The 17,564-nt window shown below is 46.4% G+C and overlaps 1 protein-coding gene across 1 annotated transcript in view; it reads left to right on the forward strand.

Annotated features, from left to right (window-relative positions):
• LOC144695906 (disks large-associated protein 2-like) overlaps nucleotides 1–17,564 on the forward strand; it is a 149,737-nt gene that overhangs the window by 75,373 nt on the left and 56,800 nt on the right. Inside the window, exons 3-4 of the mRNA XM_078566991.1 lie at nucleotides 5,780–5,951; nucleotides 16,009–16,246. Coding sequence (XP_078423117.1) covers nucleotides 5,780–5,951; nucleotides 16,009–16,246 — 410 coding nt within the window. The remainder of the gene's footprint in view (nucleotides 1–5,779; nucleotides 5,952–16,008; nucleotides 16,247–17,564) is intronic.

A 17,564-nucleotide genomic window follows, 5' to 3' on the forward strand; every position in this document is an offset into this window, starting at 1 on the left:
GATACCCCATCCCCTTTTACCATCTTCCCTGTCTCACCTGAAGACCCGATATCCTGGAATATTGAGCTGCCAATCCTGCCCTTCGCTCAACCATGTCTCTGTGACAGCAATGACATCATACTTCCATGTGTTAATTTGTGCTCTCAACTCATCTGCCTTATTCGTCAGACTCCATGCATTAAAATAAATACCATCCAACCTTGCCAAACTCCCTTGTGCCTTAATTGGCCTATAATTTCTATGCCTTCCAGACTCATTTGCTCTCTCTTCTAATTTTGGCTGTGCATCTCCCCCTGCTGAACTTCCTCTCAGGATCCCATCCTCCTGCCAAGTTAATTTAAACCCTCCCCAACAGCACTAGCCTACCTCCCCGCAAGGATGTTGGTCCCATTCTGGTTCAGGTGCAATCCGTCTGCCTTGTACAGGTCCCACCACCCCCAGAAATGGTCCCAATGCCCCAGAAATCTAAAGCCCTCCCTCCTGCACCATCTCTCCAGCCACGCATTCATCTGGACTAACCTCCTATTTCTATACTCACTAGTGCGTGGCACCGGAAGCAATCCAGAGATTACTACCTTTGAGGTTCTGCTTTTTAATCTGCTTCCTAGCTCCCTAAATTCTGCTTGCAGGACCTCATCCCTCTTTTTACCTATGTCATTGGTACCAATATGTACCATGATCTCTGTCTGTTTGCCCTCCCCCTTTAGAATGCCCTGCAGCCGTTCAGTGACATCCTTGACCCTGGCACCAGGGAGGCAACATACCATCCTGGAGTCACGTCTACGGCCGCAGAAAGACCTGTCTGTTTCCCTTACTATTGAGTCTTCCACCACTATTGCTCTTCCCCTCTTTTTACTCCCCCGCTGTGCAGCTGAGCCACTCACAGTGCCATGAACGTGGCTGCACTCCCCAGAGGAACCGTCACTCTCACCGTTTTCCAACACAGAAAAACAGCTCTCGAGCGAGATGCACCCTGGGGATTTCCTGACTACCTGCCTCACACCTTTCTTCTGACTGATGGTCACCCATTCCCTCTCTGTCTGCACTTCCGTAAGCTGTGGGGTGACCACATCTAAAAACGTGCTATCCACGAAACTCTCAGCCTTGCGGATGCACCTCAGTGCCTCCAGCTGCCACTCAAGCTCCGAAACCCGGAGCTCAAGTAGCTCCAGCTGGTGGCACTTCCTGTACACCTGTGATTGATGTGATGGAAGCAGAGAGGCCGTTTGAGATGGTATGGTTGAGGGGGTAGCTATGATTATGGTTAGGGAGCTTTATGTGAAGCACCAGCCACAGCATAAGGCACTCGTAATTGAAAGAGCGGTGTGATCAATATGCTCTTTAACAAAGACAAACCTCATTACTTGCAGCCTAAAAAGTGTGATTGAGTTGCTACGTGCTGGTGCAGTGAAACTCTGTTACTGCCTTCTCATTCCTGATTTTTGCAAAGGTATCAAATCTTACTTTCTTCAGACTTCCTGCAGTCTTGAATGGCCTTAGAGTGAATGAGAATCAACCTTTGTCAATATCAGTGGGATGATGAGTTGGTTGCTAAAAATCACAAAACTGAAGTGTAGGGATCAGTTTCCCTCTGTTTCCTTTTTGCCACATCCAGCCTCCACTTAGTGGAGCCTTTTAGCATCATAAATCACATTGCTAAGTGGGTAATTGAGCCTGAATCCCAAGCAATCTTCCTTCAGTTTCTGCCAATTCTGTCAAAACATGAAAGTTAAGAAGAAAGCTCCACTATGTATATGTCAATTATATGACAGGAGTGTGTTAACCCTACCCGCCTGGTGGAAACTGGGTGGGTAGACAATTAAGTTAAAATGGACCTTTACCCATGCACCCCCCCTTGGGAAGACCTGAAAGAATCTTCACCTCAGGTGGCAATAATGGCTTCCCAAAGCCAGCCTGATCCTTCTTATCACATACATGTTGGGTTGGGATAACACCATCAGGGCCTGACTGCATCACTCAGTCAAAGGCCTGAATGAGAAATGGCGGTCAGTTTCCTGGCAGGTCAGGTGAGCGCATTGGGGCGGGAGAGACCCAGAAAAGGTAAATTTGAAATTTGATTCCCTGAATCCGTGGGGACTGTACAACTTGCAAGCAGTCCTTCTACCTGTGAGTTTGCTCATGCTGCTGAGAGCCAATATTGATGTCACATCCGGTATGGCTGGACAGCACATCAGTCACCTGTTTCATGGTCCTTTGCACTGAATAATGGATCATCCTTGTGATGTCTCTTTAGGAGCCTGGAAATCAACATTAGCATAAAAATCAAGAGCTGTGGAATGCCACAAGAAGGGCTGTGCTGACTGGCTGCCCAGAATGCCTGAAAAAAACATGAATTTAGCAGTGGGATCAGCAACTGTGCAGATTGAGCAAAGGTTGTTCCATTGCTAAATTGGTTTGGAATGTTCGAATGTATACTTTGCATTTGACACCTGAACAACAGACACAACACATACAAATCTCTACCCCAAAGATGCCAGCTCAGTAATCAGGAGTAACAGAAAGCTATGGAGAATTTATTGCACCCAAAAAACAACCCTAGTCAGCATTCTGAGTTACTAACAAGTCGTCAATTGGTATTACTGAGCAATGGGAAATAAATAATTTTAGTAAATTTTTGGCCCAGATCTTCCGTTCTCCAGATCGTTGGAGACCAGACATATGACCCAAGTTGTGCGCCGGAACCCCACGGAGTTCCTGACGCATTGACCCACGTGGGAATTCCTCGGGAAGTTCGAACTTCCAATGGGCAATTTCCTCTGATGCTGGGACCCTCCATGAATGTCTCCAACATTCTGAGCTAGAGCCAGAGACTTCGGACAGTTCCATGGAACTTACATAGATAGTTACCAAAGAAATGTTAGACAGAAAAAACCTACTCTAACTCCCAGCTACACAGCTGACCCCTCAATCACTCACGCTGACTCCCCCCTCAACCCCCGCAACTACCCCTCCCTGATTGCCCAACTACCCCAGTTCCGACCCGACCCAACAACCCCTCCGCGACCACCAAACTACCTCCGCTGATCCCCTGTCTACCTCATGACCAACCCTCCTGACCCACCTGCCACGTCACTCACTTGCCACCTCATCCATCTGCCAGCCTGCCCACCTGCCACCTTAATTACCCCATCTCACCTGCCTGCCACTCTACTGATCTACCACTCTACCCACCTGCCACCCTAGCCAACTACCATCCTACCCACATGCCACCTCACCCACCTGCCACCCTCCCACCTACCACCTCACCCACCTACCACCCTAGCCACCTAGCATCACATGCACCTGCCACCCTACCAATCTACTACCCTACCCACCTGTCAACTCACCCACCTGTCAACTCACCCACCTGCCACCCTAGCCACCCACCACCTCACCCGCCTACCACCTCAATGACCTGCCACCCTCCCATCCACCAGCTCACCCGCCCTACCCACTTACCAATTAACTCACCTACGCATCCTGCCACCCTACCCATTCACTCATTCACAAATTCACTCATTCACGAACATTCACATTGGACATTTAAACTTCCCATACAGAAACCAGTGCCATAAAAAGGGGGAGTGTCCTGTGTCACCCTCTCCCCCACCCTCTCCCTCACCGGGCTCTATAATGCTCTCGGAGGGATGCTTTGGTAATGCTCAGAAGACCCGGTAAGGAATGTGAAGCAGTGTCGAGTCGGGGCAAAGCTCGAGCAAAGCGGCGATGATTGCCACTCGTTGGAAAACCCAGATCATTATCTCTCTCTAAGATAAAAGCAAAAAACTGCGGATGCTGGAAATCCAAAACAAAAACAAAAATACCTGGAAAAACTCAGCAGGTCTGACAGCATCTGCGGAGAGGAACGCAGTTAACGTTTCGAGTCCGTATGACTCTTCAACAGAACTAAGCAAAAATTTTCCTTAGTTCTGTTGAAGAGTCATACGGACTCGAAACGTTAACTGTGTTCCTCTCCGCAGATGCTGTCAGACCTGCTGAGTTTTTCCAGGTATTTTTGTTTTCGTTATTTCTCTCAGTGAGAATTGCTGAATACCACCAAATCCACCAGGGGGCGCAGATTAGCATTTCCTCCACTATTCTGCCCCATTTAACAACAACTTTCCTGGGTAGAGCAGCAGCAAACATTGTCAGTTTTATATCTCTAGCAGAACCTCCTGCTCAAATTAAGTGTTTTAAAAAATATATTTGGCACTTTAAGATCTGAATTCAAGTCATTTTTCACAGATTGCAATATAAAACAATGATTACAGCAACCTGGAGCAGTAGGAAATATTTGTAAAATGTCCATATCTGCTTTTGCACATCTTTGTACATGTAGATCAACATTGTTGGCCTCCATTGCTGGTACAATGAACCTTGTGAACATCGTCCTTAAAGATGGGGAGAGGGGGAAAAAAAACCAGGGCAGGCGACCATTTCATATTGAATAGCTTTTGGTTCATGTGTCACCAGGTGTGATGATAAATTATTTTAATGAGAAACCAAAGCCCACGTTGACAGATATCATGGGGTTAAAAAGAGTAAAGGAACTACAGCAAACCAGGTCATAGTGATGAGGTGACTCTAAGCTTAGTTTTCAAAACTTGAAGTTAGTGAAAGGGGTGAAAGGCCTGAGGGAAAAGCTGCAAACCCCATGGAAACATTGAGCTGGTAGGAGACTATGCGAAGAGTCTTGATTTCAGCAGAGAACAGCCAAGGAACCGAAAGCGGAGGGGTGGGGAGTGGACCAAGTTAAATTTTTGGGAGTGATTAGAATTATGAGATAGGATGAAAGAAGACCTGGCAATTATCTCAGAACAATGGAACAAAATGGCTTGGCCGCCACCCAGAGGATACTGGAATATCGTCATTGGACTTTTAAGTGTCTACAACAGGAGGCAATGATACCACCCCAGTCATTCCATAAAGATCTGCCACCCTATTAAAATGTAAACTCAGTTGAAGTCCTCAAAAGGGGAAAATGTGGCTCCCTGATTCAATAGAGAATGAAAGTTGTCATCTTCAATCTATCACTGGACAGCAGTGAAAGTAGCGGGGGATTGTGTTAACTTTTGGTAATGGTGTAAAAGGGTATAATTGAATTGGCCCATTACGCACTCCACCTGATTTCCCTTCTGTTTGTGGTTATGTCATTGTGTGTTAGCGTAGCTCAGTGATAACACTCCGCCCGACTCAACAAATTTCAGAATTAATATGTACCCATAACTCAGTCTGATATTTCAGTGTGGTACCAAGGGTGATTTGCTCTTTTCTAAAAGCCCTGGCAAAAGACTAGCCCTCAACCAACATCGCCAGAACAGATTAACTGGTGGTTTATGTCATTGCTATTTGTGGGAACGTGCTGTACGCAAATTGGCTGCTGCACAAAGTAACAGTGGCTACACTTTGAAAGCAATTTTTGTAAAGTGCTCTGGGGCATCCTGAGGATGTGAAAGGCACTATATATAAATGTAAGCTCTTTTTCTGTACCAAAGTAATAATTTGGCATCTATTAGTTTAGAATCACATTAACCAAAATCATAAAATAAAATGTTATAATCCTTTCCTAATCTGAAAAAAAATTGGGTGAAATTGGCCTTCGCTGGTAACATGAAATTGGGTGAGTGAATCAAAAACCCCTCCTCAATTTCTTTTTCCATAAACCAGGCTGCTGATTTGCTATCGCTGATTTCAGGCGACTGGCAAAGACCACTGTCACCTCCAATATTTTTCTGTTGTTATACCTTTCGCAATAATGCATTTCTGTTTACCCACACAGGTTCAGCTGTAAGCACTGCTCTGATCCATACATTTGCAGCCACTCCTACCTACAAGGACAAACTGCAATGAATTACAGCCTGGATAATCTGCACCGATCCAGTCTCCGCACTCCACCTAAGCTTCTCCCCAGGGGTCAGGGTTACAGTCGAATGCTCAATGCCAACAATCAGGTAAGAGCAGGTATGAAACTGTGCAGTAAAGCAGCTAACAGATTTTTAAATATTTTTTAAATAGGACAAAAACCTGTTTGTAGCAACTTCATATATTTTATGGGAACCAGCCTAAAGGACCAAGAAGATTCTCTTTGACCCATGCAAAATAATAAGTTGCTTCTAGCGACTGAAAGACGTGTGTTATTTTATGAGTACAGTAAGTGGTTCATCTGTTGGAAGCTAAGAGCTGTAGATTACATTTATTTATCTGTTTAATAATATCTGTAGACTGTGGAAAAGCTAATTCAGCTGCCAGATTAGCTGTTGTCTCTGGGGCAGTAGGTTGCAAATTTGAGTGCCACACCGGGCTGGCACTGAGGGTCTGCTGCATTTATGGATGTGTCTTCTTCCTAATGAAACGTTAGAATGAGATCCGGCGTTCAGCTGAATGTTCCCGTGGTACTATATGAAGAAAAGTAAGATTTCTGCTGTTGGCCTGGCAACTTTTGATTCTTAAAAGAAACAGACTGAGTGATTATTCATCTCATCGATGCTTGTGAGATGTCCTGGCGCAAAAAGGCTGCTGTCCTCCCCTCCAGTTATTTCTTGTGTGAACTGTTTTGAGACAATTCAACATGTGATAAAGGGCAGAGTTTTGCACCTCGCGGGCGGGCGCGTGCCCGACTCGATCGGGCATAAAATAGCGCGAGGAGAGATCGGGTGAGCATCCCGACGTCATCCCACACATGCTCAATCTTCAGGTCAGCGGGCGTGCGTGGGCGTTGGAGCCGTTGCCACCATTAATTAAGAGGCCACTGAAGACCATGAAAAAGCCAATTGAACCCGATTTTACGTTGCCCACGCGATTTTGTGCTTGTCGCATGGGCAAAATGGGCAGGTGGGCAGCCCACATTTTGCAAAACCTCATCCAAGGGCGGGATAAAAAGGGTCAGTAGCATTGCCATTATGAGTAGTGAGGAGTTTAGGAGATAGTTTGCTGCTGGTTGCTTATTTGAACTTGACAGCTTCATCTCTGTTCTTGGCTTCAGGTTTAGCATTTCTACGCTTCATTTCAGGACTCATTGGTGTCTCCAAGGCCCCTGGAGAATTTTGATCGTGTGGATCCTTCCAAGTATTAGACAGCCTTCCATTACGCTGCTAATGGGGATTGTGGTCTCTGCCGATGGCACCTCCTCTGAGGAAGAGAGGGGCAGAAGGGAGAGGAGGCTGGTGTCCCAATGCAGATTTCAGGGGAGTGGCTTCTGGGAGGAGAGGCGCAGGCACAAGGGGTGGAGGGCCAAAAGGAAGTCCAAGGCAGAAGGGGCTGCAGAAGATGCCACTATCCTGCTGCCAGGGTTTACAGGCGGCGATGCTGTTACCTCAATATGTCCGAGGTGCAATGCTGAAGGGGGCTCTGCCTCTCCAGGAAGACCGTGACCTCCATTTGTCAAATAATCAGGCCTGAGATCGTCTCCAACTGTGTGGGTGGAAACCCCATGCCAGTGGCACTGAAGGTCAGAGTGACCCTCAAACTCTATGCCTTTGGCTCTTTCCAGGGGTCAATGGGGGGTCTGTGTGGAGTCTCCCAATCAGCTGTCCACAGTTGCATCAGGCTAGTGTCAGAAGCTCTGTTCAGGTGGGTAATGACACTTATTCTTTTCCATATGGACGAGGCCAGCCAGGCTGAGCGAGCCAAAGGCTTTGCAGCAATTGTTGGGTTCCCCCACATCCAGGGTGCAATAGACTGCACACACGTGGCATTCAAGGCACCAGCGGGTCAGCTGGGTGCCTTCGTCAACAGGAAGGGAGTCCACTCGATGAAGGTGCAGATAGTGTGTGACTACAGAATGCTGATTCTACAAGCCTGTGCAAGGTATCCTGGCAGATCCCATGACGCTTATATCCTGAGACACTCCCAGGTGCCGAGGCTCTTCAGTGCTCCAGCCTGACTGGATGGATGGCTGCTGGGTGACAGGGACTATCCGTTGAAAAGGTGGCTCATGATGCCCCTCTGCCATCCAAGAACAGAGGCAGAGCAGCGTTACAATAGGAGCCATGCCTCCACAAGGGTGGTAGTAGAGAGGACCAGGGGTCTTCTGAAGATGCGCTTCCAATGCCTGGACTGTTCAGGGGGAGCACTATAATTCCCCCCAGAGTGGGTGTCACTAATAGTTGGTTGCATGCTGCGCCCTCCACAACCTGGCACTGGCAAGGGGGGACCCACTTGCGAAAAGGATCTTGATGCAGCTCCACAGGCCACAGAGGATGAATCCAATAGTGTGTCAGAAGAGGAGCTCGGTGAGGAGAACGCAGATGGCATGGAGGCAGATCTCTGTATTGTTCAGAGAGGTAAGGACAGCAGGGATGCCTTGATCCAACGCTCCTTCAGCTAGGCTGCCAAAGATCTGCTTCCACCTCATGCCAGGGCTGCTGCCTCCATCCCAGATTCTGAAATGACCCTTTCATTTGAACCCAAAGTCCACTCAGTGCCTGTGCAATAAAGTTTAGAGCCACTCACGTCCAGCATTACATACCAGCATACCCTGCACCAAAAATAAAAAGGTGAAGTACACTCAGGCCATTACGACAAAAACAAAATTTATCTCATTTTGACAATCAAAAGAAATTAACAGAACCTTCTCTGGTCTTCATTCCCAGACCAGTTGAAATAAACAAAACATTACACAACAGAAGATCACCCGTGTCCAGCCCCTCTTGTACTCATGGTGCCTTAAACTTATGTTTGCAAGTGCTACTTCTTGGTATCCCCACCACACGCTGGCAGCCGCATTGGACTCAGCCTGCTGACTCTGGTGTCTTGTTGGCCTTGATGATCTTGGCAGCCGTCCTCTGGCCAGTGGAGCCTGTGCTGGCCCCACCTGGGAGGGAGTGGCCAGTGCTGTGGCTGGCATCGCCTCAATCGCCACAGCTTCATCAGGTGTCACAGTCACTGGAAGAGGGTTGGAGGAGCTGCTGCTGTCATCCAGAGTGCCCTGAGGGGAACCCACAGAGATGACAAGCAGCTCGTGCAACAACGTGAGCTCACTCTGGACCTCCCTGCTCACCTTGGATGGACGGGCACCTAGCTGGGATACTGGGTGCCTCATCCATCTCCCACACTGACAATGACCACCTGAGATCATTGCCTGTGTGAGGGCTTGCAGGTCCGAGCACAACCCCAGGAACCCCTGATTCTACTCCTGCTGTCTCTCCATGAGAGTCACTACGCTCAATGGAGGAGGCAGTGCGCTCGGCCATGAGGGTCAAGGCAGTTTTTATGTTCCGTATGGACACCCCCACAAGAGAGACCATGGCACGCATACTCTAATGGATCTCCGCCAGATCCTCCCAGACATCTCACTGGACATCCAGCATCTGCTGCCTAATGGACGGCTCCAGAGGCTCATCATCTGCGTTTGACTCAGCATCATCCTGGTCTCCAGAAGTACTCCAACTGCTGTCGCCCTGGGCGCTTTCTGCCTCCGCCTGCTCCTCAAGTGAGTGTGAAGTGCCCTCACCGCAGTACTCCGACATGTTAGCAAAGGATCTAACACCCACCAAGGTGCTGGTATCTGCGCTGGTGCCTGGTTCAGAGAGTGGGTACGCAGGTGCATCTGGAGCCTGGCAGTCCTCTGGAATCAGGGGTGGCTCTTCGGGGTCCTGTGATTGAGTGGGTGCTGGCAAATCTAAGGGAGAACAATAACATGTCACTAGTTAAAGTCACCACGCTGTCACTGTGTATGCCAGACACCCTGGTGAGACCATGGAGATCTGCATCATGGTGCCATCGTCTTTCAATGATCGGTGGAGACTCCAGTTTTGAGGCTCCCATTGATGATGAGACTACACTAGAATGTTTGCAGCATCCAAAACTCTCACCTCTGTGCACTGCACTCTTACCTTCATCTGACACCCCAGCCTCTCCGCAGCCGGTTGACCGAGGCACCTCTCCAGCTCCAAGTCGTCCTGCTTGAATCAGGATACGATTAGGAGGTCTGGGGGGCCTCCGTCTGTCTGCGACCTTTCAATGTTGTTTTGGGTCGTCTTCTCCTGAAAGGACAGGAGAGCATAGATTAGTCCCTTCGCTACCTGCAGCGCCATTGTACCCTGGCCAACCCCACCTGAGGAGCACCTTACAGGGCGCATCCGAGTTGTGGCCCTCGAGCCTCAAGACACTCAGTCCAAGCAGCCAGGACTCACCCCCTTGGCCAACTCCGGCGTCATTCACATTTGGCACATAGACACCTCTGAGCTCCACGGGGGGGTGGACAGCCAGCCCTTAACACTTCACCCCACTGATCCATACCAACACGATACTCTCCCTTCCCAAGCGCAGCAGGTCATTAAACCTTTTGTGGCACTGCACCCATGTGCGCCACACAACGTCATGGCTGCAGACCTGCACTGCCACCTCCTCCCAAGCTCTTTTTGTTAGGTGCACTGGCCTCCTCCTTCCAGCTCTGGTGACATGGGTGTCCCTCCTGTCAGCCACCTCCTCCAGGAGGACCACGGGTCACTCGTCCGAAAACCGGGGAGCCGGGTGCCCACCTGACCTGCCCTCTTGCCTGATGTCTCCAGCCGCACTTGAGACCATAACTTTGGTGTTCAAATATGTCCTTCCCTGGCAGCCTTCAAGGAGCTGCCTGTGCTGTTTTTAAACTGGCCGCCAGGTCGCCATTGGACCCAGTGGTCGACAGGGCCCCACCCTCACTCGGCCCTTCCCAACTATTGAGAAGACACATTTCACACTGCGTGGGCCTTAATTGGCCGGCCAGCATGAAATCGCAGCCAGGGGCCGATTGCAGGCGGTGACCCGTTTCCCAACCCGAGGCGGGCCCGCCAATCGCGCCTGCCCACCAAGGGTAAAATTCAGGCTAAAGTTTTTTGTAATTCTTTCACGGGATGTGGACATCACTGGCTCAGCCAGCATTTTTTTTTCATTGGCCATCCCTAGCTGCCCTTGAGAAGGTGGTGGTGAGCTGCCTTCTTGAACCACTGTAGTCCATGGTGTAGGTACACCCACAGTGCTGTTAGGGAGGGAGTTCCGGGATTTTGATCCAGTGACAGTGAAGACACAGCAATATAGTTCCAAGTCACGATGGTGTGTGGCTTGGAGGGGAACTTGCAGGCGGTGGTGTTCCCATCTATCTGCTTCCCTTGTCCTTCCAGTTGGTAGACGTCACAAGTTTGGAAGGTGCTGTCGAAGGGGCCTTGGTGAGTTGCTGCTTTCTGAACATAAGTTTTCAGTTTCTTTCGTTTATAAGGATCACGCAAATGTAATACCACCAGAGCGGTTTAACATAAACAAAGATAGCTGTGTCTAATTGCAAATGTTTCAGGATATCCCAGTTTTTTTGCATTTGTTAAAATAAACACACAGAAGATATTTGTAAGCACATTGTCAGGACGTGACAAACAGTTATGAGGAGCTAAAAGTTTTTAATGGAAAAAAAGTGCTGGGAATCATTTGGGGGAACAAATTATATATGTTGCACTATTATGAATTAAATCAGAGTTAATATTTGCTCCATTTCTTTAGCACACTTACAATAATAGAAGAATGTACTCAGTGAATTCTGGGGATTTAGATACATTACAATCAACGCAACTGAGTAGGCAATCATTGCAAAATGAAAGTAATGTTGCTCAATTGCCTGGTACCCATCTTAATTGACACATTAAGTAGTCAACTGCTACCAAAAGGCTCCTGCAAGCATTGGAAGAGATCAGGTGGGAGATTAGCACAGCCCCACTGTGCTCAGAAGGTTTTGGCAAAGAAGATGCTTGATTTGAAGAAAGGCTCCAAGGTAAGCAATGGAATCACTGAAGTTACTTTGCACTGCTATATATGATCACACTCTCAATGACTTGACTACATGGTGTCTGGGTGACAATTAGTTAGCATTGGTAGAAACTTCTATCCAAAGTGGCTATTGTTAGTAGCCCTTTTCACTCCTTGGTAGGTACGCCAGCATAGCTCTCGACCTGCTTCAACCGGCAGAAGATGTGAAGACAACAACAGTCCCCTATGCAGCCAGAAGCTCATCCTCCTGAAAGCCCAACTACAAAGCAGCAACCCAATGTAGACTTTGTTTATAATCTCTCTCCCCTGTTCTTGGAGCAGGTCTGTTCTTTTCCTTTCCAGGTCCCCAAACTGAGCCAAGGGTCAGACCAACCCACAGCGCCGGAGGTCACCACAACACCCCCAGTAGAAGTAATGCCAGAGCCAGAATGACTTCCAGAAGAGCATCTGCCTCCACCAGTGGCCATAGTGCAGTTGGTTGAGATGATAGCCAACACAGCCCCAGCAACTGCCAGCCAGTGTTATGAAAACAGAGTCCACTGGAACTAGGTACCAGCCCGACACAAACACTACTCAGCAAAGGTGAGCCGCCTCTGCACTCTTCTTCCATCTACAGGACAGCTCCCCCTCAACCCCAGAAGGCTTCCAGGTGCCGGAGAAGGCAGAAGAAGGGGCGCAACTGACAGCCACTGTCAGGTCACAATTGATACCACTCCTGTCCTCCCAGAAAGAAACGACCACCACTCCCAATACCAAATCACCGCCGCAGCAACCCGATCGACCAGGCATGGTGCAACATTCACCAATGGAAAAAATGCATGAAGCCATGTCTGCACCTGGCTCCAAACAACGATCCACCACCAATATCAACAGCCCCTAGATCCTACCACTCTCCTGACCAGATGGCAAATGAGCTGTGATAGGGGTACAAGACCTCCAGACCGCCTTAAACCCTGATTTCAAAAACTTGAAGAGGGGAGATGCGGTAGTATGAACTCTGTTAATAAATGTTGTTAATACTGTAATGTTAATCACAAAGTAGTTTAGAGTTAGTTATAGTTGCAACACTGAAGTTAAGTACACAAGCATTATGACATCACAAGACTTGAAGCAAACTGTAAGTAACTATTGTCAGTCCATATACAGGGGATAAAGACTTGGGGGCAGGGGGATTTAGTAGAAGGATCCAATACATTAAGGGTTAATCTGGGACTAAGTGCAGTGGTATAAAAAGGCACCTAATCTAGAGTTTAAGTCAACAGTATAGAGCTAGGTAGCAACATGTAAGGACATGCCATGGAGTCCTCTCCATACCTGTACCCTCTACTGTAAATATGCACGTAGTTCAGTTATGTTAATAAAGACTTCTTGGGAACTTCTAAAAGATTGCTTAATGGTGTCCAAGCAATACACACCACAGGAAGTGACAACCCAACAAAACAGCAGGTACATGAACCATAAATGTTTTCAGTGCAGAGGCAGGACATTTGTCCCATTGTTTTTTTACTAGCCCCTTGTTAGAGCAATCCAAAACTAGTCTCATAGACCTGTATTTTCATCTGCTTCAGATGCAGGGATGCATTTGTAATCAATAATACCCGTGCATTGTGAATGCTGCATAACTAATAATTTTGGGTCAACCTCTCCAGCTGGTTGTTTATGTGGTTGTTGAACTTGATGTATGGACACATGTGGTAGAAAAGAACACTTACTATATCAGTAATATGGGGCAGAATTTTCGGGTCAGCGTACGGGTGCGCGCCTCACCCGCTCGAGCGTATAATAGCATGTGGTGACGTGGGGCGAGCGCCCCGACATCATCCCGCGCTTGCGTGATATTTTGGTTGGCGGGCACGCACAAAAGTCAGAAGCGCACCCGCAAACAATTAAGAGACCAATTAAGTCCATTAAACTTGTAATTGTCCCTGATTTTTCGTGGTCCGTCCAACCTTGTGGTTGGTGGACGGGTGAATCGGCCAGGCGGCCTTTACATTTTTCATGAAACCTCATCCAAGGGCGGGATGAGGTTGCCGTTATTAAATTTTTAAAAAGTCTATGGACAGAATTTTTATAATGTATATATTCAGCTGACTGTTTGTGATGCTTGGACATTTTTGTGCTGATTTCAAAATCTTCGTTTAATACTTCTAAAGTCTTCAGTTCCCTGAGGCAGCTCTCTGCCTTCAAGGAGCTTTCATTCTGTGCCCGCGTTTACGCCAGCACCCGCCCTCCTCCTGCCTCCACCACAGAAGTGCTGAGCATCTCAGCATGGGCTTCACGCTGGCCAGCCAGCGTCAAATCGCAGTCGGGGGCCAATCACGGTCGGCGGTCCATTCCCCGGCCACTCCCGGGCCCACCGATTGTGCCTGCACGCCGACCTGAGAATCCCGCCCATGGTGATGAATGCATTCTTGGTGAGCTCACTGATATTTCCTGTCAGTACTGAGATAAGACCCAGGAATCTGCTTTTACTTATCCTGAGAACACCATGTTGCTTCTTGGTGCAGGCCAGGTTTATAACTTTAAGGGTCAAGATGATAATCCAAGTGTTTCTTTGGGTGCCTTCTTGTGTCTGCATTGGCTTTTGTTCCAAAAGTACCTTAATTAAAAGTTCTTTGAATGAGCAGAAATATTCCACATGCTGTTTATATTTCAACTACCTACTGATTAAAGTCTCTGGAAATTATGTTGGAACCATAACAAGGACCATAACACAAGTTTCTAAATCTGAATCTTAATTAAGAATTAGAAATATTATCATTACTACAGCCATCAGGAAAACTCGATGATCTCTGTTTTCTGGATTCTCAATCAGCTTGTATCGTATTTCATTATGCACAGGAGCCCAAACAAAGCTGAAAATCATGAAAACACAATAACAATCATACCATCTTTTTTTTATTATTCTTTCATGGGATGTGAGTGTCACTGGCAAGGCCAGTATTTATTGCTCACCCCTAATTGCCCTTGAGAAGGTGGTGGTGTGCCACCTTCTTGAACTGTTGCAGTCCATCTATCTGGATGAATGGGTTTTCATCGTTAAGGGAAATCATTCCAGAGGTGATCACCCCTATAAAATGACATTTCATTTATCCATGACCTACGTAATTGGCTTCTACTCTACAACACAAATGGAATATATTATTTATTTTAATTTATAGTTGATTATCAGTTGATGAATGAGAATGAGATTACATTACAGTTGTTAGTGCTTCACCATGGTGATGGACAATATGTGGATCAGGGTTTGACATTATAACCCTTTGGTGGTAAGAACTCCCTACTGCCAGAAAAAATGTTCTTGAGACCTAGTTTAGAATTTTTAAAACAGCTGTGCAAATTAAGAATAAAATTAAATTTTGAAGTACTTGTTTTACTATTTGTGCTGAATTTTGTGCACATCTGGTAGCTTCAGCAGAGGGTTGGCAGAAATCCTAGTAAAACGGCCATTTTTTTCCACAGGTCCTGCCAATCTTCAACCAGTGGTCCCCTATAGAAATTCCAGGCGGGATCTTTTTTTTATATTTTGAGTGCCTTGTGTCAACATTAAGCTTTGCTATAGACTAAAAGAGAGAAACAGTACACACTGACATTAAAAAAAATGAAAATGCTGGAAATCGACAGCATATCTGTCAGCATTTGTGGTCACTGCCCAAACTTTTCACCCATTTTTTCACCTTATCGATGTTGATGTGCCTGCAAGCGCTCACAAGTATAGCTCAGATGCAGAGTCTGCCCCATAAACGTGCCTTGACTCTAGTCTCAGCGGACCTCCTCTACAACACCAGTGTGACACTTTCTTGTCTTCCACTCAATTCCTCCTCTGGGCTCCAAGATAAGATTTTTAATTAAATGTCAATTTGTACCAGATTGCTCGAGACTGGATGGTGATTGCTAGGTTTCACGGAACTCATACAACAACAGACAGTGGACAATTTCATTCCATCGATCTGGCCTGGACTTGAACCTGTATTCTAGAGATGAAATGTCAGTGTGTAATCCACTCTGCCACCTACTGCCCTCAAAATATACTTAAATATAGTGCAAAAAATATACTGTGGCTGGGAGTTTTAACCTGAGAAGAGTGGGAACGCAGGGTGGGGGATTGAAGATATTAAAAATATTTCATAAAGATAATGTGAATTAGGAAGAGCAACTCACAGCTTGGATGCTCTCTGTATTTGGTGTCAACGTTGTTAAATGTTTAATGTGATAACCTAACATGAAACAATTTTACCTCCATTAATAAGGAACCTATATGCTTTACTGCAGATTGGTGAGGCTGATCAGAACAGACAATTCGAAGTGGTGTGTGAGTCAGTCTTTGGTGAAATGGAATCCCAAGCTGTGGAGGCTCTCGACCTGCCTGGCTGCTTTCGAATGCGAAGCCACAGCTATCTCCGTGCCATTCAAGCTGGATGCTCACAGGATGATGACTGCTTGTCTGTATTTTCTATGTCAGCACCCATGATGCCTGCCACGAGTGTCGGTGCTATTAAATCCAGCATGTGTAAGTACTGACAGTGAGGATGATGAAACCAATTGCTCATCTTAAATTTAAGTGTTGTGAGTTATCAATTCTACAGACCAACCTTCTAGACTCAGTTTGAGCTATCAGTGTTTTAACGGGAAGTGGTCACCATGGAAACAGGGTTTGCAACACAAATTTCTATGTTTAGAGTTGGCCTAACACAATTAACAGCAGGACAATATTGCATAACCATACCACATTTGGTCAAACATATTTCTGTATAGGACTTTAGGGATGAATGTAGGGGACGGTAAGAAGACCCTCGATATAAATCCATAGTAGTTTGATTTCTCATTATTCGATTCTTTAAAAATTATATTTGCTATGATTCTCTGTGAAAGCTTATATTCATTTAGTTAAGAGGATCTGATCTGTTGGGAGTGGCACAGGCCACAGGAATTTTCAATATAGCCACTCTTTGCCATTGATGACAATGGAAGAGGACTGCGACTGGTCTGTTTGCAGGATGATTGTTCATTGTTTGTTATTCAGTCTTTGCTGAGTATTTATTTTATCAGGTACAAGCTTTTCCACAAAATCCCCCTGCTCTACAGCACCTCAATGCAGTAATACCACCCTCTTTTTATAAGCACGACAAATAAGGTCTAAAATTAATGTAATTTCATAATACATATCAAGGACTTACTCAGATCAGTGCAGGTTTATTCTGAATTTATCCAGTTCAGCAAGCAGAATGACAAGGCATGTGATGGATTACACACAACTGAATCACATCAATCACTGTATCAAGGAAGCCAGTTATGCATTGCAATTTATCAAAATTCGTAATCTAAATGCAGGAACACAACAAGGTTATCAGCAAGAGAAGGACAGGCTGAATTAGAGTAAGTGTCAATGTCCACCCACTCTACCTCCTCCATCTCCTCCAGTATCATGTCTCCGGTCAAGGTTGATCCCATAACTTTTACTTTCTTCCTTACCATCAGGTCTGTTTGAAAGTAGAGTTGCAATCTGCTGCTCTAATTTTGCATTGTCATACCTTGTCAGGAGATCCTGGTATCATTTTTCTTGTTGAATGGAAGGTTTGGGTTAAAATGGTTATGTATGATACAAGATGGATCCACATCATGCAGTTGTTTATGGTGTTTATTTCTCTGCAACAACATCTCCTTTGCTTTTTTTTTCGCTTTTTAGTCCATATGGTTTAGTGTCTTGTTACTGAATGACCTTTTTGGTGCTGTAACACATTAAAATATTAACATACACCATCCCTAGCCTGCACAGACATGAGGTATATGATAAGTTAGGTTCTTTTTTAGACCAAAGTCATGAGGTC

Source organism: Cetorhinus maximus, chromosome 21, assembly GCF_964194155.1.
Source record: "Cetorhinus maximus chromosome 21, sCetMax3.hap1.1, whole genome shotgun sequence".
NCBI lineage: Eukaryota > Metazoa > Chordata > Chondrichthyes > Lamniformes > Cetorhinidae > Cetorhinus > Cetorhinus maximus.